General features: G+C 42.9%; 1 protein-coding gene across 1 annotated transcript in view; it reads left to right on the top strand.

Moving 5' to 3' along the window:
• The window catches only part of GLDC (glycine decarboxylase), a 112,896-nt gene that overhangs the window by 46,807 nt on the left and 42,183 nt on the right, over window positions 1–23,906 (top strand). The window contains exons 9-15 of the mRNA XM_030811267.1: window positions 3,446–3,551; window positions 5,547–5,686; window positions 6,314–6,394; window positions 9,527–9,624; window positions 10,120–10,204; window positions 10,380–10,421; window positions 11,532–11,674. Coding sequence (XP_030667127.1) covers window positions 3,446–3,551; window positions 5,547–5,686; window positions 6,314–6,394; window positions 9,527–9,624; window positions 10,120–10,204; window positions 10,380–10,421; window positions 11,532–11,674 — 695 coding nt within the window. The remainder of the gene's footprint in view (window positions 1–3,445; window positions 3,552–5,546; window positions 5,687–6,313; window positions 6,395–9,526; window positions 9,625–10,119; window positions 10,205–10,379; window positions 10,422–11,531; window positions 11,675–23,906) is intronic.

The raw sequence follows: 23,906 nt of genomic DNA, 5'->3' as shown, positions 1-23,906 counted from the left end.
GTTTAAATCCATCCCAGGCAACATAGTGAGACTCCTGTCTATATAAAAAAGTACAAAAATTAGCCAGGTGTTGTGGTGCACACCAGTATCCCAGCTACTCAGGAGGCTGAGTTGGTAGCAATGCTTGAGCCTGGGAGGTCCAGGCTGCAGTGAGCTGTGATCACGCCACTGCACTCCAACCTGGGTGACAGAACCAGACCCCACCTCTACAAAACAAAAAGGAAAAGAAACAATTTTTCTATAAGTTTGTGGCATTACTACAGATGTCTGAATTTTCATTATGTTCTGTTCTTTATATTCTCATTTCTTTTTTTTTTTGGAGATGAGTCTTGCTCCGTCGCCCAGGCTGGAGTGTAGTGGCGCCATCTCGCTCACTGCAAACTCCACCTCCCGGGTTCATGCCATTCTCCTGCCTCAGCCTCCCGTGTAGCTGGGGCTACAGGTGCCTGCCACCATGCCTGGCTAATTTATTGTATTTTTAGTAGATACAGGGTTTCACCGTGTTAGCCAGGATGGTCTCTATCTCCTGACCTCGTGATCCGCCTGCCTCAGCCTCCCAAAGTGCTGGGATTACAGGTGTGAGCCACCGTGCCTGTCCATATATTCTATTTCTTAGCTTCTACCACAATAAGCAGCTCTTTCATTAGCTTTTCTTATTTTTAATATAAAAATCTTTTTAAAATAGAGATGGGAGTCTTACTTTGTTGCCCAGGCTAGTCTTGATCTCCAGGCCTCAAGCGATCATCCTGCCTCAGCCTCCCAAAGTGTTGGGATCACTGGTGTGAGCCACTGCCTTCAGCCTGTTGGCTTTTCTAAAGTCAGGTGTAGTAAGGAATAATTTACACTTCATTAGCTTTTTTTATTGAGATGTAACTCACCATAAGTTTCACCAGTTGCAAGTATACAGCTCAATGGTTTTTACTCTATTTACAAGGCTGTGCAACTATCACCAGTATTTAATTTCAGAATATTTTTATTACCCCAAAAAGAAATTCTATTCCTATGAAGTAATCACTCCTCATCCCTCTCCCCTTCCTATAGTCCCTGGCAACTACTATTCTACTTTCTGTCTCACTGGATTTGCCTATTCTGAATATTTCATATAAATAGGATCATACAATGTGTGGCCTTTTGTACTGGCTTCTTTGCATAAGGCTTTCAAGGTTCATCCATATTGTAGCATGAATGTGTACTTAATTCTTTTTTTTTTTTTTTTTTTTTTTGAGACGGAGTCTCGCTGTGTCCCCCAGGTTGGAGTGCAGTAGCACGATCTCAGCTCACTGCAAGCTCCGCCTCCTGGGTTCACGCCATTCTCCTGCCTCAGCCTCCCAAGTAGCTGGGACTACAGGTGCCCGCCAACACGCCCGGCTAATTTTTTGTATTTTTAGTAGAAACGGGGTTTCACTGTGTTAGCCAAGAAGGTCTTGATCTCCTGACCTCATCATGATCCGCCCGTCTCAGCCTCCCAAAGTGCTGGGATTACAGGCGTGAGCCACTGCGCCCGGCCTCCTTAATTCTTTTCTATGGCTGGGTAATATCCCATTGTTTGGACATGCCACATTTTGTTTATCCATTCATCAATTGGTAAACAATTGGGGTGTTTCAAATGAGCCTGCTGTGAACATTTCTGTGTAAATTTTTGTGTGGATGTAATGTTTTCAGTTCTCTTGGGTATATTCCTAGCAGTGAAATTACTGGGTCATATAACTCTACATTTAACATTTTGAGGAACTTCCAGACATTTTTCAAAGTGGCTGCATTATTTTACTTTCCTACCAGCAGCATATGAATATTCTAATTTCTCCGTATTTTCACCAATGCTTGTTACTTCCTGTCCTTTGGTTATAGCCATCCTATTGGATGTGAAGTGATAATATCATTGTGGTTTTGTTTTGTATTTCCCTAATAACTAATGATTTTGAGCATTCATTAGCTTTTGATGCTTTTAAGTACCTTAATTATATTATTGTTATTTTATTTATTTATTTTACAGATGGCGTCTTGTTACGTTCTTCTTGCTGGTCTTGAACTCCTGGGCTAAAGCAATCCTCCCACCTTAGCCTCCCAAAGTCTTGGGATTATAGGCGTGAGCTGCCGATTCAAGCCCATTGTATTTTTAAATTTGTCCAATTTGTGAAAGAAATTGTCATTTTCTTGGTCTCTATTTTAATTTCTTGGTTCTTCTTTTGATATTCTAATGCCCTTTGAAATTTTTAAAAAGTGGTTTTATACTTCTCATCAATTTGTTGTTCAGCTGTGTGATATAGTTTCCTGATTATGGAAGGAATCATCTCTAGATTAAAAAGGGACATCAACCAACCTCTACAATATTGTGGTGGAGGCTTCCAGGGCATTCTGTGAATGTCAGGCCTGGGTTTCTGTTTCCCAGCAACACAGCCATGAGCATTTGGGCACAGTGTGTCATAGATTCTTTACCTCAGCCTCGCCCTCTCCACAGCTGTAAAGTGCTGTGGAGTTTCTGTATTTATTTCTGATTGTTATAAGGAGTCCACGAGAGTGTTTACACTTTGTCTAGGACTTTTAGTACAAGAATGTCTGTTTCCATGTTTTCTGATGTCTCTTTCTCCTCATTTACTTCCTTGTTTGCTGACTTCACCTTTGGAAGCTGTTTCTTATTTTGCATTGGCTCTATAGAGACTTCCTCTAGTAGTCTAGTAGAAAAAAAGATGTACCTAACAAAATGGACCCAGTATTGAACATCAACTGTATTTTGCAGAGACAGGGTTTCGTATTGTCAACTGGGCTGGAGTCCAGTGGCGCAATCATAGGTCACTGTAACCTCGAAATCCTGGGTTCAAGTGATCCATCTTGGCTTCTGGAGTCACTGGGACTACAGTTGCAAACCACCTCGCTCCCAGCTGAAGTGCGCATTTCCATTTTTGCCAGTCCTTTGCCACAAATTCTCCATTCAACTCTTGGTTGGCAGAAGTTCAGCCTCTAGTGTTTTATTTGAGTTCTTAGGAGAATTTTATTCCTGACGTTCTTGAATGTTTAAAAATTGCTTGTTCCTTTTTATTCTTGAAGAATTGCCTGGTTGAGTGTAAAATTCTCAGATCTCACTTTTTCTCCCTGAGGTCTTTACTGCTTCACTGTCTTCCAACATTAAATATTGCTTCTCAATGTCTGATGGTAGTGTGATCTTTGCCATTAAGGGTGACATGATTTTGCTGCATGGAAGAAGCCCTTTGTAATGGTCAAATGTGAAGGTTTAGTATAGTAATAACTCCAGGGTGTCTTGGATGATGGTTCCCTTCAGGTAGTCAGGCAGGTTATACATTAATTGTCCCCAACTATCAAAGAATGTAGGAAATCTGATCATTTTGTTTTGTCCCTGTCTTCAGTTTTGACATCCCAAGTCAAGTAATTACGCCCTCCCACTAATTGTCTTTCATCAAGTGATTCTTTAAATGTTCTTATCTTTTAGGCCCTCTTGGCGAATATGGCTGCCATGTTTGCAATCTACCATGGTTCCCATGGGCTGGAGCATATTGCTAGGAGGGTACATAATGCCACTTTGATTTTGTCAGAAGGTGAGTTGGTAATCTGTCTAAAACATTTGGGTGTAATAAAATTGATAAAGTTGAGTAAAATTGAAAATATTGCATGTCCAATACTATAAGCAAAATTAAAAGTCAAATGAGAAACCAGGAAAAATACTTTTGACATCTATGATTATTTTGTTGTTTGCTTTCTTTCTTTCTTCCTTTCTTTCTCTCTTTCTTTGTTTTTCTTTCCTTTTTCTTGCTTGCTTTCTTTCTTGCTTGCTCGCTTGCTTTCTTGTTTTCTTGCTTTCTTTCTTGCTTCTTGCTTGTTTGCTTGATGGAGTCTTGCTCTGTCTGTCTCCCAGGCTGGAGTGCAGTGGCACGATCTCAGCTCACTGTAACCTCCACCTCCCGGATTCATGTGATTGTCCTGCCTCAGCCTCCCGGGTAACTGGGATTAAGGTACACGCCACCACGTCTGGCTAATTTTTGTATTTTTGGTAGAGACAGGGCTTTGCCACGTTTTCCAGGCTGGTCTCGAATTCCTGACCTCAAGTGATCCGTCCACTTCGGCCTCAAAGCGCTGGGATTACAGGCGTGAGCCACCCTGTGTGGCCTAGACTGAGTGTTAATATTTTTTTCTCTTTTACTCCTGGCAAGCTGTGATATTTTTAATATATAGAACTCTTACTTTCCTACTGGCCCCAAACATAAGAAGGATGAACACCCTAATAGAAAAATAGGCAAAAGACATTAAATGTAATTTTAAAAGAAATAAGTATACAAATAAATGGCCAGTAGACATAGAAGTTTAGCCCCATTATTAATGAAAAAAATACAAAATAAAGCAATAAACTAGTATTTATCCCATTACATTGGCAATCAGAAGAATGCAGCTATGTGGTGAGCTGGACATGGTTACTCGTTTCTGTAATTTCAGCTACTCTGGAGGCTGAGCCAGGAGGATTACTTGAGGCCAGGAGTTCAAGACCAGTGTGGGCAAGACCGAGACCGCATCTCTATAAAAAAATTAAAATAGGCCAGGCACAGTGGCTCATGCCTGTAATCCTAGCACTTTGGGAGGCTGGGGGGGGTGGATCACTTGAGGTCAGGAGTTCAAGACCAGCCTGGCCAACATGGTGAAACCCTGTCTCTACTAAAAATACAAAAATCAACTGGGAGTGGTGGCACACTCCTGTAGTGCCAGCTACTCGGGAGGCTGAGGCAGGAAAATCGCTTGAACTTGGGAGGCAGAGGTTGCAGTGAGCCAAGATTGCTCCACTGTACTCCATCCTGGGCAACAGAGTGAGACACCATCTCTCAAAAAAAAAAAAAAAAAAAGGGTGATTAAATCATGGTGCATCCATATGTTTGACTATTGTACAGCCATTAAATATGATTTAAGATAGTGATCTATAGGAAAGCATAGATGAGACCAGGTGTTGTGGTTCACACCTATAATCCCATCATTTTGGGAGGCTGAGATGGGAGAATTGCTTGAGTCCCAGAGTTCAAGGCCAGCCTGGGCAACATGGCAAGATCACTGTCTTCAAAAAATTTAAAAAATTATTAGCCAGGTGTGGTGGCATGAGCCCTTGATCCCAGTTACTTGGGAGGCTGAGGTAAGGGGATTGCATGAGCTTGAGCCCAGGAGTTTGAGGATGCAATCAGCTATGATCACGCCACTGCATTCCAGCCTGGACAACAGAGTGAGACCCTATCTCTTAAAAAAAAAAAGGTATAATGAGAGATATATATATATATCTGTTATTACCTGCTTCCCCCATTTCTTGAGAAATAATACACCAAAATATAAGCAGTAAAGCAATTGTATGGTGATTTTCCTTACTCTTTTATATGTATTTCATAATTTTCTACAGCATAATAATAAACATGTTTAGTTTTTTAAAAAGCAATCACCAAAGCACTCCCCAGGACCAGCAAGAGTCTAATAGAATTTATCTCTTTATTATTCTGTGACATGTCAATGGCTGAGGAGCAGGTTTCTATATCAGAGATTGGGGGCTCTCCTATCTTGTGTAGGTCTCAAGCGAGCAGGGCATCAACTCCAGCATGACCTGTTCTTTGATACCTTGAAGATTCAGTGTGGCTGCTCAGTAAAGGAGGTCTTGGGCAGGGCCGCTCAGCGGCAGATCAATTTTCGGCTTTTTGAGGATGGCACAGTAAGTCAAATTTTCAGTATTTTTACCAGTTTTTCAAATTTTCACATCCTTTCTCATTAAAAGCTTTTCTCTTTGTTTTTAAAATATCAAAAGTAAAACTTTAGGCACAGTCCTATTTTTTCATAAACAAATGTTATTTACAATATGCAATACTGTGATCTTTTCAGTAAAGGATCATTCACCCTTTGCTTTCTTTTAGACTTAGTATTTTCATATGTGGGACTGAAATGCACATATTTTGCTCATAATACTCCTCTCTTCACAGTATGACTGACTTTAAGATAAAGGCTCTGATAACTGACATGCAGGTTAAGGGAAGAAAATCTCCCCAATCTCTGATAAGTAGGTTAAGGGAAGAAAAAGATAAGCATGTCTAGCTTCAGAAGGAGTGTCCTGCAGCCATGGAATGTTAAAGTTCAGAGGTGGCTGGCAAAACTCGAAGCCTTGTGAAGCCTGGGACTGATCTAGCCACCTTCCTCTAAGCCTTAGCTTGGATGTAATTGTACCCTGATATTTTGGAATGATGGGATTTTGTTTAGCGCCATCTCCCGTTTGACCTCTCTTGGGATTCCTCCAGTGATCTGGAGTTTAGAGTTGATGTTTTCCATTTTGTTTTTGTTTCTGTAGCTTGGTATTTCTCTTGATGAAACAGTCAATGAAAAAGATCTGGACGATTTGTTGTGGATCTTTGGTTGTGAGTCATCTGCAGTAAGTAAAATAAAAACATGCATTCGTCGTCATAACTATTGGAGGTGGTAGCAAAAGTAGCTTATCCCCTGAGTGTGGGGGAGAAGGGGCCCAAGTGTGACATTGGTAGCTTGTTGTTAAAATTATTCTGCTGACTGTCCCTTGCTAGTCACTGCTGACAGCTGGAGGTCACTGCTGCAGGGCTCCAGCCAGTATTATGCAGCCAGGCTAGTTGGAAAGATTGTTAATGGTGTTTCATTGAAAGTGCCTCTAGGCTGGGAATGGTGGCTTACGCCTGTAATCCCAGCACTTTGGGAGGTCAAGGGGGGCGCGGATCACCTGAGGTCAGGAGCTCGAGACCAGCCTGACCAACATGGAGAAACCCCGTCTCCACTAAAAATACAAAATTAGCCAGGCATGGTGGCGCATACCTGTAATCCCAGTTACTCAGGAGGCTGAGGTGGGAGAATCGCTTGAACCCAGGAGGCGGAGGTTGCAGTGAGCTGAGATCACGCCATTGCACTCTAGCCTGGGCAACAAGAGCAAAACTCCATCTCAAAAAAAAAAAGAAAAAGAAAAAAGAAAGAAACTGCCTCTAATACAAAGATGCAAGACATTGGTATCTTGGTTATGTCATTCATTGGAAAATTATGATATTCATTTAATACATATTTATTGAGGACCCAATATGTGTCAGGTGCTATGCTAGGCCCTGAGGACACAGTGGTGAATTAGACATGCTTCTTGTCCTCATGGTGCTTACAGTTTATTAGGGATTCAGACAAACAAGCTTAAGATTAGAATCCAGGTGAGTGATGTGTGAAGATGTTCTGGGAGCTCACAGGATGAGCTCCTTACCAAGAACATGAGCAGGAGTTATCTAGAACAAGATGGCACAATAGAGGGAAAGGAAGATGGGTCCGAGTGTTCTAGACACTGGAGAAAGCAGTCACAAAGGCCGGGAGAGGGAGTACATGAAAGCTATAAGTGGTTCAGCGTAATGAGTTGCTTTCTAAAATAATGAAGTAGCGGGGACAAGCGAGAGAAAAGTTACCATTCCATGGGATGAGAGTGAAAGAGAGCAGGCAGTAGCTACCTAGACCTGTGGCAAGGTGTTAATCACAACAGCCTACGCTGCCTGGTGTGTATTAATCAGTAAGTAAATATTTGTTAAATGGATAGATGAAAGGAAGTAGAAATACCTTCCAGAGTGCTGAGTGATGCTGTCTTGCTTATCTGTGCCCTCTTTGAGAGAGGACTTCAAAGGGTTATACCAGGTAACATTCATAAATCATCAAAGAAGCATCACAGTGTTCTCTTTTAAACCTCAATTAATAAACAGGACTGAGTTAGCTCCTTCTCTGTAGAACTCTGCACTAAATTTAATCACAGATATTTGGCTCATGCATTTGAGAAATGTTTCTGGAGCATCACTAAGGGGTCAGGAGGGCCATTGTTTTAGTTCATTTGCATTGGAGTACCTGAGATAAGTAATTTATAAATAAAAGGTTTATTTGGCTCCTGGTTCTGCAGGCTGTGCTGTGCAAGAAGCGTTTGCTTCTGGTGAGGGTTTCAGGAAGCTTCCTCTCATGAAGGAAGGGGAAGAGGAGCAGGCATCACATGGCGAAAGAAAAAGGAAGAGAGAGAGAGGAGGGAGGTGCCAGGCTCTTTTTAACAATCACTTCTCTTCAGTTCTCATGGGAACTAGTAGAGTGAGAACTCATTCATTACTGTGAAGATAGCACCAAGCCCATCTTCAACAACGGGGATCACATTTCACCCTGAGATATGGAGGGGACCAGTATTCAATCTGTATTAGTCATATTATTAGCCTGGCAACGAATGAGGATCAAGCCATGTATTAATTATATATTCTGGATATTCAACCCTTATCAGATATATGACTTACATATATTTTCTTCCATTCTGTGGGTAGTCTCTTAACTTTCTTGATAATGTTATTTAATGCACACACATTTCAAATTTTATAGAAATTCAATTTATCTAATTTTTTTGTGTGTTTATTGTTTATTCTTTTGGTGTCACATTTAAGAAACCATTGCCAGATCCAAGGTCATGCAGATTAGCCCCTATATTATCTTTTTTTTTTTGAGACGGAGTCTCACTCTGTTGCCCAGGCTGGAGTGCAGTGGCGCAATCTCGGCTCACTGCAAGCTCCGCCTCCCGGGTTCACGCCATTCTCCTGCCTCAGCCTCTCCGAGTAGCTGGGACTACAGGTGCCCGCCACCACGCCCGGCTAATTTTTTGTATTTTTAGTAGAGACGGGGTTTCACCGTGGTCTCGATCTCCTGACCTCGTGATCCGCCCGCCTCGGCCTCCCAAAGTGCTGGGATTACAAGCGTGAGCCACCGCGCCTGGCCTCCTTTTTTTTTTTAAGATGGAGTCTCGCTCTGTCGCCCAGGGTGGAGTGCAGTGGTGTGATCTCAGCTCACTGCAAGCTCCGCCTCCTGGGTTCACACCATTCTCCTGCCTCAGCCTCCCGAGTAGCTGGGACTACAGGCGCCCGCCAACACACCCAGCTGATTTTTTTGTATTTTTTTAGTAGAGACGGGGTTTCACCATGTTAGCCAGGATGGTCTCTATCTCCTGACCTTGTGATCCACCCACCTCGGCCTCCCAAAGTGCTGGGATTACAGGCGCCACCGCACCTGGCCTATTTTCTTCTAAGCTTTAGTAGTTTCAGCTTTTAAATTTACATCTTTGGCCAGGCCCAGTGGCCCATGACTGTAATCCCAGCACTTTGGGAAGCCAAAGCAGGTGGATTGCTTGAGCCCAGTAGTTTGTGACCAGCCTGGGCAGCATGGTGAAACCTCATCTCTAGAAAAATACAAAAATCAGCCAGGTGTGGTGGTATGCACCTGTAGCCCCAGCTACTCAGGAGACTGAGGTAGGAGGATTGAGCCCAGTAGGGCCGAGGCTACAGTGAGTTGAGATCGTGCCACTGCACTCCAGTCTGGGTGCTAGAGCAAAACCCTGCCTCAAAAAATAATATATAAATAAATAGATAAATAAGTAAAATTATATATTTGATCCATTTTGAGTGCTTTGTGGCCCAGCCACCCAGAAACCTGGATGTCCACATGTGGCTCCAGGCACAGGTCTGGCCCTGTCATCTCTGTGTTTCTCCTTCAGGAACTGGTTGCTGAAAGCATGGGAGAGGAGTGCAGAGGTATTCCAGGGTCTGTGTTCAAGAGGACCAGCCCATTCCTCACCCATCAAGTGTTCAACAGGTTTGTGTGTCTTGTGTGACTTCTGCGTTTTGTGCTTTGGTAATCAGCTAGGGAGCTCGGCAGAGTGCTGCTGCTGACTTTGCCTGCTGTGGCCTGGTTATTGTGGCTCAGTCGTGGCTCACAAGTATCTCATCCTCATAAGGATCCTGACTTGGGAAAAGCACACTTTGTTTCCTGGTGGCTCTGATCCCTTGGCACAGTCAGGAAGCAGGGATTTGGGATGAATAATTGCCAGGCTGAAGTTCACGCCCAAGAGCCCTATATCCTCTTCTTCCTAACCTTCAACTCATACCCACAGTCAGCTTCTTGTCCAAGACATCCTCTGAGGTTTGTGGGGGTCTGTGCCCTTCTCTCTGAGTGTAGTTGACATACTGTCCATGGCCAAAATTGATCTGCATTTTGAAAGTGGATTTTGGTGTGTCTTGTATTTCAGGAGGATGTGCATGGACTCATATCTACTTTTGGGGCCCCTAATTCTGTGTTTTGTGTTCACAGCTACCACTCCGAAACAAACATTGTCCGGTATATGAAGAAACTGGAAAATAAAGACATTTCCCTTGTTCACAGCATGATTCCACTGGTAGTTATTTGTGGCCTTTTTTCTCATTTCCAAGCTACCTCAATCCCACCTCTCTTGGTCCTACCTAATATGCTCCAAGAGCAACCAAGGGGTGGCCATGCTGGGAGAATGGAGGGTTGATTGATGGACTATAGAAAATCACTAATGTGATACATTTTGGATGTTCTTCTTAAAGGGATCCTGCACCATGAAACTGAACAGTTCGTCTGAACTCGCAGTAAGTAGCTCACTTCTATAAGTGGATATTCAGCAAGGGGCAGGGTTCTAGCTTCCACCTAAGCCCAGAACTAGTGAAATCTACTGGGACGGTGATTCTGTGATTGAAGAACTATTTTAATAATTCTTTACCTTGCTATTCAGCAATCTTGGGAGTAACCCTGTATTTCTCATGACTTCATCATTTAAATGTATGGGTAAACTTACTGTTTTTTAATAAAATTAATTAAATGTATGTGGCATTCATGCCTTTCTATCCTATCCGTCCCCCACCCCCATCCCCTTTTAAACCTGTCATATTAAAAGCTTTTTAAAAAAAATTGTTTATAGTTCTGAATCTCAGGTAGCATTAAGAACCTTAAGCCTTCTTTCTAGAAATCCATTCCTGTATCAGAAAGATAGGGATTCAAGTCAACGGAAGATTTGTGCAATTCGCTGTTGTGGTTGGCAAATATCTCTACTAGGCCAGGATCCATTTTAGCAAAGCTTTTTTTTTCTTTCTTTCATTTCTTAACATTTATTCTGATGTAACAAATCATATCAGACAAAAGAAATCATTTTATATCATGATAAGATTTCCCTCTCCATTTTTGTAGAAAAGAGAGTCAAGGTCTTGCTATGTTTGCCAGTCTAATCTCAGACTCCTGGCCTCAAGCAGTCCTCCTGCCTCGGCCTCCCAGAGTTCTGGAATTATAGGTGTGAACCACTGTACCTGGCCTACCCATTTACTTTTGTGTTTGTTTCTTGTTCTACTTAGTGAAGAAAGAGAACAATATATTGCTATATAAGAGTTTATGCCAACCATACCTGAAGCAACTCATTGTGTTTCATGGAAAGAAATCTATTTTGGGGGCTTTTTTTTCCCTGAAAAGTTAGCAAAGCATTGTATTTTTGTATAAGTTCCCTTTTTGGACAACTATGTCCCACTTTTAAATGAAGACAGTAATGGTACTTACCTTATAAGGTTGTGGTGGAACTTAAATAAATTAACATATGTATAGCGCTTAGAACAGTGCCTGGCACATAGCTTTTCTCATCATCATCATCATTATTATTAAAGCTATTATTGCTATTGCTATTATATATGCATTTTTGTTTTCTTTCTTTTCAGCCTATCACATGGAAAGAATTTGCAAACATCCACCCCTTTGTGCCTCTGGACCAAGCTCAAGGATATCAGCAGCTTTTCCGAGAGCTTGAGAAGGATTTGTGTGAACTCACAGGTTATGACCAGGTCTGTTTCCAGCCAAACAGGTAAGGGCATTTCTTTTCTTGTTGTTTCAGTAACCTATTGTTGTATAGCATACACCACAAAACTTAAAGGCTTAGAACAACAACTTGTTATTTGTGTTATTCTGTGACTTGCTAGACAGTTCCACTCCACTGGGGAGAGCATGGCTAGAAGGTGCATCATGTTCTCGCTCACGTAGCTGGTGAAGAGCTGTGGGCTGGGAGTGCATTTGAGGATGTTCACTAGGGCCATAGTTTTTCTCCATATGGGGCTTTCCTTGTAGTTCCTTGAGCTTCCTTGTTCCTTACAGCACAATGTCAGGGTTCAGAATGCTTGTTCCCAGATGAAGCATGCAGAAGCTGCAAATCTCTAATGGCCCAACCTCCTAAGTTACACTGCATCCCTTCCAGATTAGTCTATCTATTAAAGCAAATCACAAGGCGAGCCCAGATTGAATCGGGGAGGGGACAACACCTGGGTGTGAATGTTGGGAGATGTGGTTCATTGTGGGCTGTCTTTGGAAGCTAGCTTACTACACCTGTCAGTGACACAGCATAAGAAGAAGGATCAAGCACACATGCTGAATTCCAACAAGTGTCTCAGTTTAGCAGGGCCAGGAGAACCTGGATCCTGCTTTGGTAATGTCACTAACTTTGAAAGGTCCCTTCTCCTCTTCCAGCCTCAGTTTCTTTGTAAAGGAAAAACTTTGAAGAAGAACAGTGATTTTCAAAAGCAACAGCCTCCAGCAAAATCTCCTGGGCACTTGTTAAAAATAGAAATTCCAGGCCCCACTCCAGACGTACTGATCATAACCTCCAGGGGTTGAGACTAAGACTCTTTATTTTTATTTTTAAATTTGTTTTTGTTTTTATTTATTTATTTATTTATTTTTTGAGATGGAGTTTTGCTCTTGTTGCCCAGGCTGGAGTGCAATGGCGTGATCTTGGCTCACCACAACCTCCGCCTCCCGCATTCAAGTGATTCTCCTGCCTCAGCCTCCCGAGTAGCTGGGATTACAGGCATGCAGCTAATTTTGCATTTTTAGTAGAGATAGGGTTTCTCCATGTTGGTCAGTCTGGTCTCTAACTCCCAACCTCAGGTGATCCGCCTGGCTCGGCCTCCCAAAGTGCTGGGATTACAGGTGTGAGCCACCACGCCCGGCCTAGAATCTTTATTTTTAAGACAAAGCCAAGTGATTCTAATACACAGTCAATTTGGAATCCCCTGGATTTGTGGTCTCTCTGCCTTCATGATGACAGATGACAGATGGACAGATGATAGATAGATAGATAGATAGATAGATAGATACATAGATACATAGATAGATGAATGATAGATGGGCAGGAATGATGTTATCAGTGTGTGAGTTTACATTTTAGAATATCTTTAGAAAATTGAGTTATGGTATCTGCCCCTAGGTTCTCCACCTCCTACTGCTCAAAGTATAGTTCTCTACCAGCAGCCTCAGAGTTGACCCGTCTGGGAGCTGGTTAGTAATGCAAGATTTCTGTTTCAAGATGCCCTACCTTCTGTTTTGTAACATAGACTACACAGTAAAGCCATGTACTTTGTAAAAACAATATACCCTATAAAATACAAACCCTTTGGGAAGAGGGTATGTGGCAATGAAAGGACACAGTGCTCTCAATTGTGTCTTAAAGTCTCACTTCATAAATAGGTAGGAGCTGACAGCATGAAAGTCAAGCTTTAGTTTACCTTCGTTAGAACTTCATTACTCGTTTTTGTTTTGTTTTGTTCTAAGAGACGAACCTCAGTGAATTCTTAACCTTGAGTCGATGATAGTTATTAAATGTTGAAAATTAAGAAATTTCGCCCTCTAGTGACGGAATATAATCACATCTTCACTGTCATATTGGAGAGTGATTTTTGAAGGCTATTTTAATTCTGGTTATTAGCCCTTGCAATAAATTATGATCCCAGCCAGGATCCCAGAAGACTGACCTAAGAATCAGGAAATTTGTCTTCTTAAAGCAGTGGTTTACAACCTTGGCTAGGAATTAGATCCCATGGTGACTTTATAACATTCCCGATGCCCACATCACAATCCCAGATTGAATCATAATCTCAATGGAGAATGACTGGGGTGAGGGCAGGGACCCAGGCATGAGTATTTCTTTAAAGTTCCCTACATGATTCCAACTTGCAGCCAAGGTTGAGAACCAGTGTCTTAGACTATTTCTCCGCTGCTTTTCCCTACATACCTGGTGTTCTTTCTTTGTCCTAATTTTTCTCATTCGTATGATGGACAGTGAGACTCCACACCCTATCCCAATCTTGCAGAGCGTAAGAGATCTTCATCACGATGTCATTCCTGGCAATGATGTCTTCTCTAGTTCCTGAGATTCCCAGCTATACCATCCATTTCCAAGAGCTGATTTGAGCATGGTAGGGGCTTTGCACAATGTTTAGGCTTAGATAAAGGAATGAAGGATGTTTCAGGTCATGAGCAGAAGCTGCTGTGACAGATGGGAAAATGCCTTATTCTTTGTTGAGAAAGTACAAGGGCCATGCTTCTAGTGAGTAAAGCAATTTGATGTCTTAATTTGCAGAAAAAAGGAAGGGATACACCACATATTCTATATATATAAGTGATTTTTTTAAACCTTGTTTCAATCCTATTTTGGCTTATTTGTGCTAATCTCTGCACAAGTGGATGACAAATTCCTTGTCTTATAATTTTTCTGTGTCTACAACAGGGCTTACATATTGGCTAATTTGTCATGATTTACTGCTGGCTAGAGTCTAGTGAAATCTAGGGGACCTATATGCACTTCATGTTTTTTGTAAGAAGAAACACAGGTTTCTTGACTGCTCTGCACAGAGGGAGAATTTCGAATACCATGTCAGCCACTGACGTTATACTCAAAATAGCAGGTGCAGTCAGAGATGTCATCAAGGAATCATTTCCTGGTAATTTCATTTATACCTGACTAATTAGAGTCAGTCGGTGTGTCTGTAGAGTTCTGTAGTCATAAAAGTTTTGAATCTGAATGTTTCCTTTCCCTTTCATTATTGTGTGATATTTCAGATATAACCATGACATAATTTTTAGGAAGTAGCCTTAGTAGTATTTCACAACTCTAAAGTATTTTTTATTGTGGTAAAATACACATAACACAAAATCTACTGTTTTAAGTATTTTTAGGTGTACAGTTCAGAGGCATTAAGTATATCCACACTGTTGTACAGCCATCACCTTTATCCATCTGAGAGCTTTTTGATTTTCTCAAATTCAAGCTCAGGACCTGTTAAACAGTAACTCTTCATTTCCTCTTTCCCCTTTTCCGTGGCCCCTGGTGGCCTCCATTCTACTTTCTGGCTCCATGAATTTGACTACTTTAGGAACCTCGTATAAGTGGATCATACAATATTTGTCCTTTTGTGTCTGGCGTATTTCAGTTAGCGTAATGTCTTCAAGGTTCATCAATGTTGTGGCATGTGTCAGAATTTACTTCCTTTTTTCTTTTTTTTCAGACAGGTTCTCATTCTTTTGCCTAGGCTGGAGTGCAGTAGCAGGATCTTGGCTCACTGCAACCTTGGCCTCCCAGGCTCAAGCGATCTTCTTGCTTCAGCCTCCCACTTAGCTGAGACTACTGGCATGCACCACTATGCCTGGCGATTTTTAAAAGTTTTTGTAGAGACAGGTGTCTCGCTACATTGCCCAGGCTGGTGTGGAACTCCTGACCTGAAGTGATCCTCCTGCCTTGGCCTCCCAGAGTCCTGGGATTACAAGCATGATCTCCCGCATCTGGCCTACTTCCTTTTAAGGCGAATATTTCATTGCATATATATAGCACATTTTGTTTATCCATTTATCAATCGAGGGACACTTGAGTTGTTCCATCCTTTCGGCTGTACTGAATAATGCCACTTTACATTGATGTACAAGTATCTAGTTGAGTCCCTGCTTTCAGTTTTTATTTTGGTATATATTCAGAAGTGGAGTTGTTGGATATAGGGTAATGTTATGTTTAATTTTTTGAGGAATCGCCATACTGTCTTCTGCAGGGGTTGCACCATTTAACATTCCCACTAGCAGTGCACAAAGGTTCTGATTTCTCCACATCCCCCACCAACATTTGTTATTTTGTTTCCTCAAGTAACAGCAATTCTGATAGGTGCGAAGTGATATCTCATTGCGGTTTTGATGGACATCTCCCCAGTGATTAACAATGTTGAGCATCTTTTCATATGCTTACCATGCATTTGTACATCTTTGGAGAAACGTGTATTCAAGTCCTTTGCCCATTTTTTAATTGGGTTTCTTGGGAGATTTGTTGTTGAGTTATAGCAGTTCTTTTTTTTTTTTTTTTTTTTTTTGAGACGGGGTCTCGCTCTGTTACCCAGGCTGGAGTGCAGTGGCGTGATAACGGCTCACTGCAACCACCGCCCCCCAGGTTCACGCCATTCTCCTGCCTCAGCCTCCAGAGTACCTGGGACTACAGGCGCCCACCACCACACCCGGCTAACTTTTTGTATTTTTAGTAGAGACAGGGTGTGTCTCTGTGTTAGCCAGGATGGTTTCCATCTCCTGACCTCATGATCCACCCGCCTCGGCCTCCCAAAGTGCTGGGATTACAGGCATGAGACACCATGCCCAGCTTTTTTTTTTTTTTTTTTTTGAGACGACGTCTTGCTCTGTCGCCCAGGTTGGAGTGCAGTGGAACGATCTTGGCTAACTGCAACCTTCGCCTCCCAGGTTCAAGCACTTCTCCTGCCTCAGTCTCTCAAGTAGCTGGGATTACAGGTGCCCACTACCACACCTGACTAGTTTTTGTATTTTTAGTAGAGATGGGGTTTCACTATGTTGGCCAGGCTGGTCTCAAACTCCTGATCTCATGATCCTCCCGCCTCAGCCTCCCAAAGCGCTGGGATTACAGGCGTGAACACCACACCCAGCCTATATATTCTTAATTCCTTATCAGATATATGATTTGCAAACATTACCTCTCATTCCATGAATTTCCTTTTCACTGTTTACAGTGTTTTTTTGATGCACAAAGGTAACTCTAAATATACAATAAACATAAAGGATTTGCACCTTATCTAGCACAATGTCTGTGGCCTTCTCTCGTAAATATTATCTTTTGGTCAGCCTGGATAGTCTAAACTTTACCCACTCTTAGTCCATTTTTATGTACATTAAGTTTTTCATTCCTACTATTCATGATCTACCATGGTACAATTTAGATTTATATTCTGTATTTTCTGCGTTGACCTGACCAATGAGAGAGACATAGACCCTGACTGGAGAGGAGGGCTCTGCATTGGAAATGCTATGTTATTCACCCAAATACCAGTTGGCTCTGAATGCTGGTAACTGTCTGTCAGAGATGCCACTATGCCTCTGGTATGCTTGTGTCTTATTTGAGGTTTCCCAAAATCAGACCCTGAAGATGGCAGCCTGAATGGGTCCTGAATGGAGAAGTGGACGGACAGGCAGGTAGGATCAGGAAGTGTTATTGAGCAAATGGGCTTGCTGCCTGATGTGCACAGAAGCCAATAACTATGGCACCAGCTTTTGAGAAAGAAGGGCTTTATTTATTGCAAAACCAGCCCGCAAGGGGACAGGAGTCAGCTGAAATTTCTCTCCCCGATTTGGGGTCTGGGGCAAGTTTTAAGGGATCAGAAGGCAGGGAAAGGGATTTGGGAATGCTGGCTTGGCAAGGTCTAATTAGAGGGCTTCAGATTTGACAGCTTACAATAAGTATGCTGAGCCCTACATCTTCCAGGTCAGTAGACCCCTCACTTCTGAAGAAATTCTGGCATGCAGGGTCTGATTCTCTTCCGGTCTTGTTGGTTCTGAGGTGAGGAATCCCTGGTTCTGGGTGTTGTTAGAAGTCAAAGCTTTTTCGGCCGGGCGCGGTGGCTCACGCTTGTAATCCCAGCACTTTGGGAGGCCGAGGCGGGCGGATCACGAGGTCAGGAGATCGAGACCACGGTGAAACCGCGTCTCTACTAAAAATACAAAAAAATTAGCCGGGCGTGGTGGCAGGCGCCTGTAGTCCCAGCTACTCAGAGAGGCTGAGGCAGGAGAATGGCGTGAACCCGGGAGGCGGAGCTTGCAGTGAGCCGAGATTGCGCCACTGCACTCCAGCCTGGGTGACAGAGCGAGACTCCGTCTCAAAAAAAAAAAAAAAAAAAAAAAAAAAAAAAAAGAAGTCAAAGCTTTTTCTATTGCACATGCCCAGGCTACATGACTTACAACTCCGGACTCTGTTATAAGGTAACTCAACATTTTGTTATCAACAGAATAGGCCCAGTGTGGGCTGGTCCTGAGATTATAGAAGCAGAGGGCCTGCAGGAGTCAAGGAGCCCTAGGGTGAGGGTAAGAGTTCTTTGGGGCCTGAAGAGAACTTGGCTTATGGAGATCCACAATCCCTGAGAGGAAAGGCAGTTGTCTGAAAGAATGTTCCTGGGTCGAAGGTCTCTCTGGTCCTCAGGGTGCTTCAGGGGAAATGAAGAGTGGGGCCAGGTCTTCCGTAGTTCTGAGACTGTGTGGATTCTAGCCTTTGTAGGTGTAGATTCTCCCAGTGATGCTCCCACTGCCCCCAACAGAGGACTGACAGCTTGCAGACTGGTTCTGCTGCTGAAGATGTTGCAACAACCTGAACTCAGCCCTAAGGGTGAATGGAGGCATAGCCAGCAAAGGGAAAATAGCTGTGCACCTCACTGGACCCAGCAACAGAGAGGAAGCACAGGGAGAGTGCTCAGAACAGGTTGCCCAGGCACCCAGCATTATAGGCACTGGTGTGAGGCAAAGTCAACTAGTTATAGCAATACAACTTTGATCTCAGAGCTGGCTGACATTCAGTATTAAGTAAAAAGGACATTCTGGAACTAAAACCATGAGTTTTAATTTTGAACAACCAGGACTGGGCACGGTGGCTCACAATACCAGCACTTTGGGAGGCTGAGATAGGAGAATCACATAAGGCCAGGAGTTTGAGACCAGCCTGGGTGACATAGTAAGACCCCATCTACAAAAATAAAATAAAATTATCAAATAAATAATCAGGATGGAATACTCTTGAAAACAAAATTAGTGACTTGGAAAGTTACTTGGAGGAAATATTCCAAAACAAAAACCCAAAATAATACAGATTAAGGCTGTGAGGGAAAAGTTAAGGAAGTCAGAAGACAGATTCAGAAGACTCAGCATTTGGGGATGAGAACATGGAAGAGTTAATTAATATTCATCTGAGGAAGTGAGAAAAAAAATCATATAACCAAAATGATGGTAAAAAAGAAATGATTAAAGATAAAAGCTAGAATGAATGACCTAGAAGATAAAATAGTCACAAGGATTAATAAACACAAAAACTGATTATTTGAAAGATCCAGTGAAATCAGTTAACTCTTTTCTTGCCTAAGGAAAAAAATATATATACAAATAAGAAATGAGAAAGAACATACCCAGATATAGATAAAATCAAAAGAATTATAAAAGAATAGCATATGCTACCCTGCATCAACAAATTTAAAAACATAGAGAAATAAATGATTTCTTAACAAACATTTAGGAACTTAAGGGCTTGTTGAAAACAGATTAACAGAGGCTGATCACATGGAGTGAAACTAGAAATAACAGAAAGATGAGCAAAATTCACAAATATGTGGAAATTAAATAACACCCTCACAAATAACCAGTGGAACGAAGAGGAATCACAAGGAAAACTAGAAGGTACTTTGAAGCCAGGTGCAGTAGCTCATGCTTGTAATTGCAGCACTTTGGGAGGCTGAGGCAGGAGGATCACTTGAGCCCAGGAGTTCAAGACTAGCCTGGGCAACATAGCAAGGCCTCATCTCTCCAAAAAAATTAGCCTAGGATGGTGGCAAGCACCTGTGGTCCCAGCTACTCCGGGGGCTGAGGTGGGAGGATCACTTGAGTTCAGGAGGTTGAGGCTGCAGTGAGCCATGATCACGCCACTGCACTCCAGCCTAGACAACAGAGTGAGACTCTGTTTTTAAGAGAAGAAAAAAAGAGAGGAAGTACTTCCCAACGAATTAAAATGAAGATACAGCATATCCAACATCATGGGCTGTAGCTAAAACAGTGCTAACAGGAAAGTTTATAGCTGTAAATAACTACATTAAAAAAGAAGAAAGAGCTGGGTGCCATGGTTCATGCCTGTAATCCCAACACTTTGGGAGTCTGAGGTGGGAGGATCACTTGAGCCCAGGAGTTCAAGACCAGCCTCGGCAACCTAGTGGGACCCTGTTTCTACAAATTAAAAAATTAGGCCGGGTGTGGTGGCTCACGCTTGTAATCCCAGCACTTTGGGAGGCCGAGGTGGGTGGATCACGAGGTCAGGAGATCGAGACCACAGTGAAACCCCGTCTCTACTAAAAATACAAAAAAATTAGCCGGCGTGGTGGCAGGCCCCTGTGGTCCCAGCTACTCGGAGAGGCTGAGACAGGAGAATGGCGTGAACCCAGGAGGCGGAGCTTGCGGTGAGCCGAGATTGCGCCACTGCACTCCAGCCTGGGCGACAGAGCGAGACTCCATCTCAACAAAAAAAAAAAAAAAAAAAATTAGCCAGGCATTGTGGCATGCATCTGTGGTCCCAGCTGCTTGGGAGGCTGAAGTGGGGGGATCACTTACACCCAGAGGTCTAGGCTGCAGTGAGCCATGTTCACACCATTGCACCCCAGCCTGTGACAGAGCAAGATCCTGTCTTGAAAAAAAAAGAAGCCTGGAGCAAATAGTGAGACTTAGTCTCTACGAAAAGTTAAAAAAGTAGCTGGGCACAGCGGCGTGTTTCTGTGGTCCCAGCTACTCGAGAGGCCGGGGCCAGAGGATTGCTTGAGCCCAGGAGGTTGAGGCTGCAGTGAACTGTGATGGTGCCACTGCACTTCAGCCTGGTTGACCCTGTTTTAAAAAAAGTAAAAAGAAGAAAGATCTTAAACCAACCTAATCTTCCACCCTAAAACAACAGAGAAAGCAGTAAATTAAGCTCAAAGCAAGCAGAAGGAAGGAAAGAATCAGGATTCGAGCAAAAAAAATCAATAACATGGAGATGGGGAGCAGGAGAGGAGGGGAATTATAAGAAAATAAAATATAGTGAAATAAAATAAAATTTAGAACAACAGATGTTAGCTGCGTAAAACTGCATGTGTGTGTGTGTGCACAGGGGCATAGGTGTAAAGATGTATGAAAGGATGGGACTCAAACAGTTGTCTCTAGGTGGTAGAATATCAGGTGATTTTACTTTTTGTCCTTATGTTTTTAGATTATTTAAAATTTTTAAAGCCTTGATCATATGTTATGTAGTCAATTCAAAAAAGAGATACTTTTATGGTGGAGAACATGCATATTGTGAAACAACTAAATGCATAGTAAGTTGGTTATAGGCTCATTTGCACCTGGTTCTCCTGATCGCAGAGGGTTTCTCCATCAGCTGATGGAGATATCCATCAGCTGATGGATATGGGACAAAGTTGGCTTTGAAGCTTGCCCTGGGGCTGGAGGGAAAACATACCACCTCCATCTGCCTTAGCAGCACCTCCATCCTAATAAATACAGTGAGGAAGTCTCCCAAGGCTCCCAGTTCAAACTCTGCAGAATAGGATAATATTTAACATCAAGTGGACTCAGAATACAACTCTTTGGTTCTCAAATGACCAAGTAGCAGAATGAAATGTAACTTTCAGGCTTGCATCTGGATTTCTCTGCGTGTGGCCCTGCTGGCTCCGCCTCATCCTTGCTGCTGCGCCTTTCCATGCTGTCTTCTCATCCAGGGCATTTCTGTGTCATGCGCACAGAAGGCTTTTGTTCTTTCTGCACTCATTCCCTGCCCACATATATGCTGCAGCAGGGACCTCTTCGGTGAATTTTCTTTCTAAGAGAGAATTCATCAGCTCAAGGGAAAGGTTAAGATCTAGAAAATGTGAGGTTTTTGAAGGCTCTGTTATGTGGCTTCCTACCAAGTCACGTTGTAGGTTTCTCTCCTAGCAACAGAAAAGTGAATGAGATTTAATTCAGGAATAGACAGTAATATGGATCATAAAAAGGTTTTATAAGTTCTGTAGATTGAATGTTTGCATTCTGTGAAAATTCACCTATTGAAATCCTAACTCCAGGCCAGACGCGGTGGCTTATGCCTGTAATCCCAGCACTTTGGGAGGCTGAGGCAGGCGGATCACCTGAGGTCAGAAGTTTGAGACCAGCCTGGCCAATGTAGTGAAACTCCATCTCTGCTGCAAATACAAAAATTAGCCAGGTGTGGTGGCAGGTGCTTGTAATCCCAGCTACTCGGGAGGCTGAGGCAGGACAATTGCTTGAACCTGGGAGGCAGAGGGTGCAGTGAGCCAAGATCGCACCACTGCACCCCAGCCTGGGTGACAAGAACGAAACCCCATCTCAAAAAAAAAAAAAAAAAGAAGAAAAAAAAAAATTCTAACTCCAAGGTGATGGCATTAGGAGGTGGGAGCTTTGGCAGGTAATTAGGTCATGAGGGTTGTACGCTCCTGAATGGGATTAGTGCCATTATTTTAAGTAAGACCCCAGAGAGCTCCTTACCCCTTCCACCATGTGAGGACTCAGCAAGACCCCAGCCATCTATGAACCAGGAAGTGCACCCTCACTAGACACTAATGTCTGCTGGCTTCTAGGATCTTGGACATCTCAGCCTCTAGAACAATGGGAAATAGCTTTCTGTTGTTTATAAGCCCCCCGGTTTTTGGCATTTTGTTATAGCACCTGGATGGATTAAGACAATAACCATAAATTTTGTCAAGAAAACTTTGCTTGATGTAGCCAAGCCTTTACTGGTCTTCCTAGTTCCTTAGGACATTTTGACCCCAAGGGTGTTTGAAGGGCCTGAAAGAAAAAATGTCAAGAAGCTTATCCCTGTTTTCTTCTATTTATTTGTTCAACTCATAAACCCCGGGGAGGGTTTCCAGCTTGGTGTAGAAAACAGCCAAATAATATTTAATTACCTTTTCATTTCCCACTGAGCCCAGCGGGGCTTGCTTCAGCTTTTTCTCCATAACACTTTGCCACTCTTAAAATCCTTCAGCAGCTCATAAGTACATTCTAAGAATTGCTGGTTTAGAATTATGATGTGATGTTTAAGGCAGACAGAAAGAGTAATTAACACGTCCCATGGATATGTAAAGTGAAAGACAAGTTGAAATTATTATTAGCTCACTTGGCTTAAAAAATTGAGGAAGTTGTTTTGTCCTTAAAAACTGCAAACTGATTGTGAATGTAGACGGAGCTGGCCACTGCTTTTCCCAGAATCTCCTTCATGGGAAGATTCTTAAATTGAGGTGTGAACAGGATTCTCAATGGCTGTCAGAATTAATTGTGCATGAGAATCACCTGGAGGGCTTGTGCAATTACTAAGCCTCACCCTACAGTTTCTGATTCAGTAAGTCTGGAGTAGAGCCCCAGAATTTGCGTTTTTAACAAATTCCCAGATGATGCTGAGGCTGCTCGTTTGGCTGCCAGCCTGTGAAAACCACTGGGTTTACCAGAGGTTCTTGGACCTGGCTGCATGTTCGAATTACCTGGGGAGACTTTGAAGAACGCAGATGCCCTACCTACTGCACAAACCAATTACATCAGAATCTTCACTGAGGGTGGAGCCCATATGGGAGAGTTTTGGGGGGTTTTTTTTGCTTCTTTTGAGACGAAGTCTCACTCTGTCGCCCAGGCTGGAGTGCAGTGGCATGATCTCGGTTCACTGCAACCTCTGACTCCTGGATTCAAGCAATTTTCCTGCCTCAGCCTCCCAAGTAGTTAACTGGCACTACAGGTGCCCGCCACCACACCGGCTAAGAAGTGGGAGAGTTTTTAAGCAAAAAGCTCTCTAATTCTAATGTGCATCACCGGGTTGGAGAGCAATTTGGCCTGGAGGAACACCAAAGAGAGAGGTTTAGCAAGATGGATGTGGTTACCATGTGCATATCATAAATAATTTAGTGCAGGGAGGGTCAAAAGCCCGCTATTTGCCGTCTCCCTCCCCTCCCTTCCTGAGCTCATGGTTGACGTCGTTGATCATTTCTGGTAAGTTTTCCACCGAGCCTAGTGCAGCTTCAGAAATAGAGTGCTCTGGGGGCCAAATATGAGAGACCTGTAAGCCCTCTCTGATTTCCCAAAGAAACACTCAGAATGCCAGGAAGAAGAGAAAGCAGGGTGAGGGATGAGGAGAGCCGTCTTTGGGGAAATGTAAAGCAGTGAGAAGGAGCTCCTCTCTCCTAATTTCCTTAACTCTCAAGAGTGTATTT

Source organism: Nomascus leucogenys, chromosome 1a (genome assembly GCF_006542625.1).
Source record: "Nomascus leucogenys isolate Asia chromosome 1a, Asia_NLE_v1, whole genome shotgun sequence".
NCBI classification, from domain to species: Eukaryota; Metazoa; Chordata; class Mammalia; order Primates; family Hylobatidae; genus Nomascus; species Nomascus leucogenys.
This window is presented reverse-complemented; position numbering and strand designations above follow the sequence as displayed.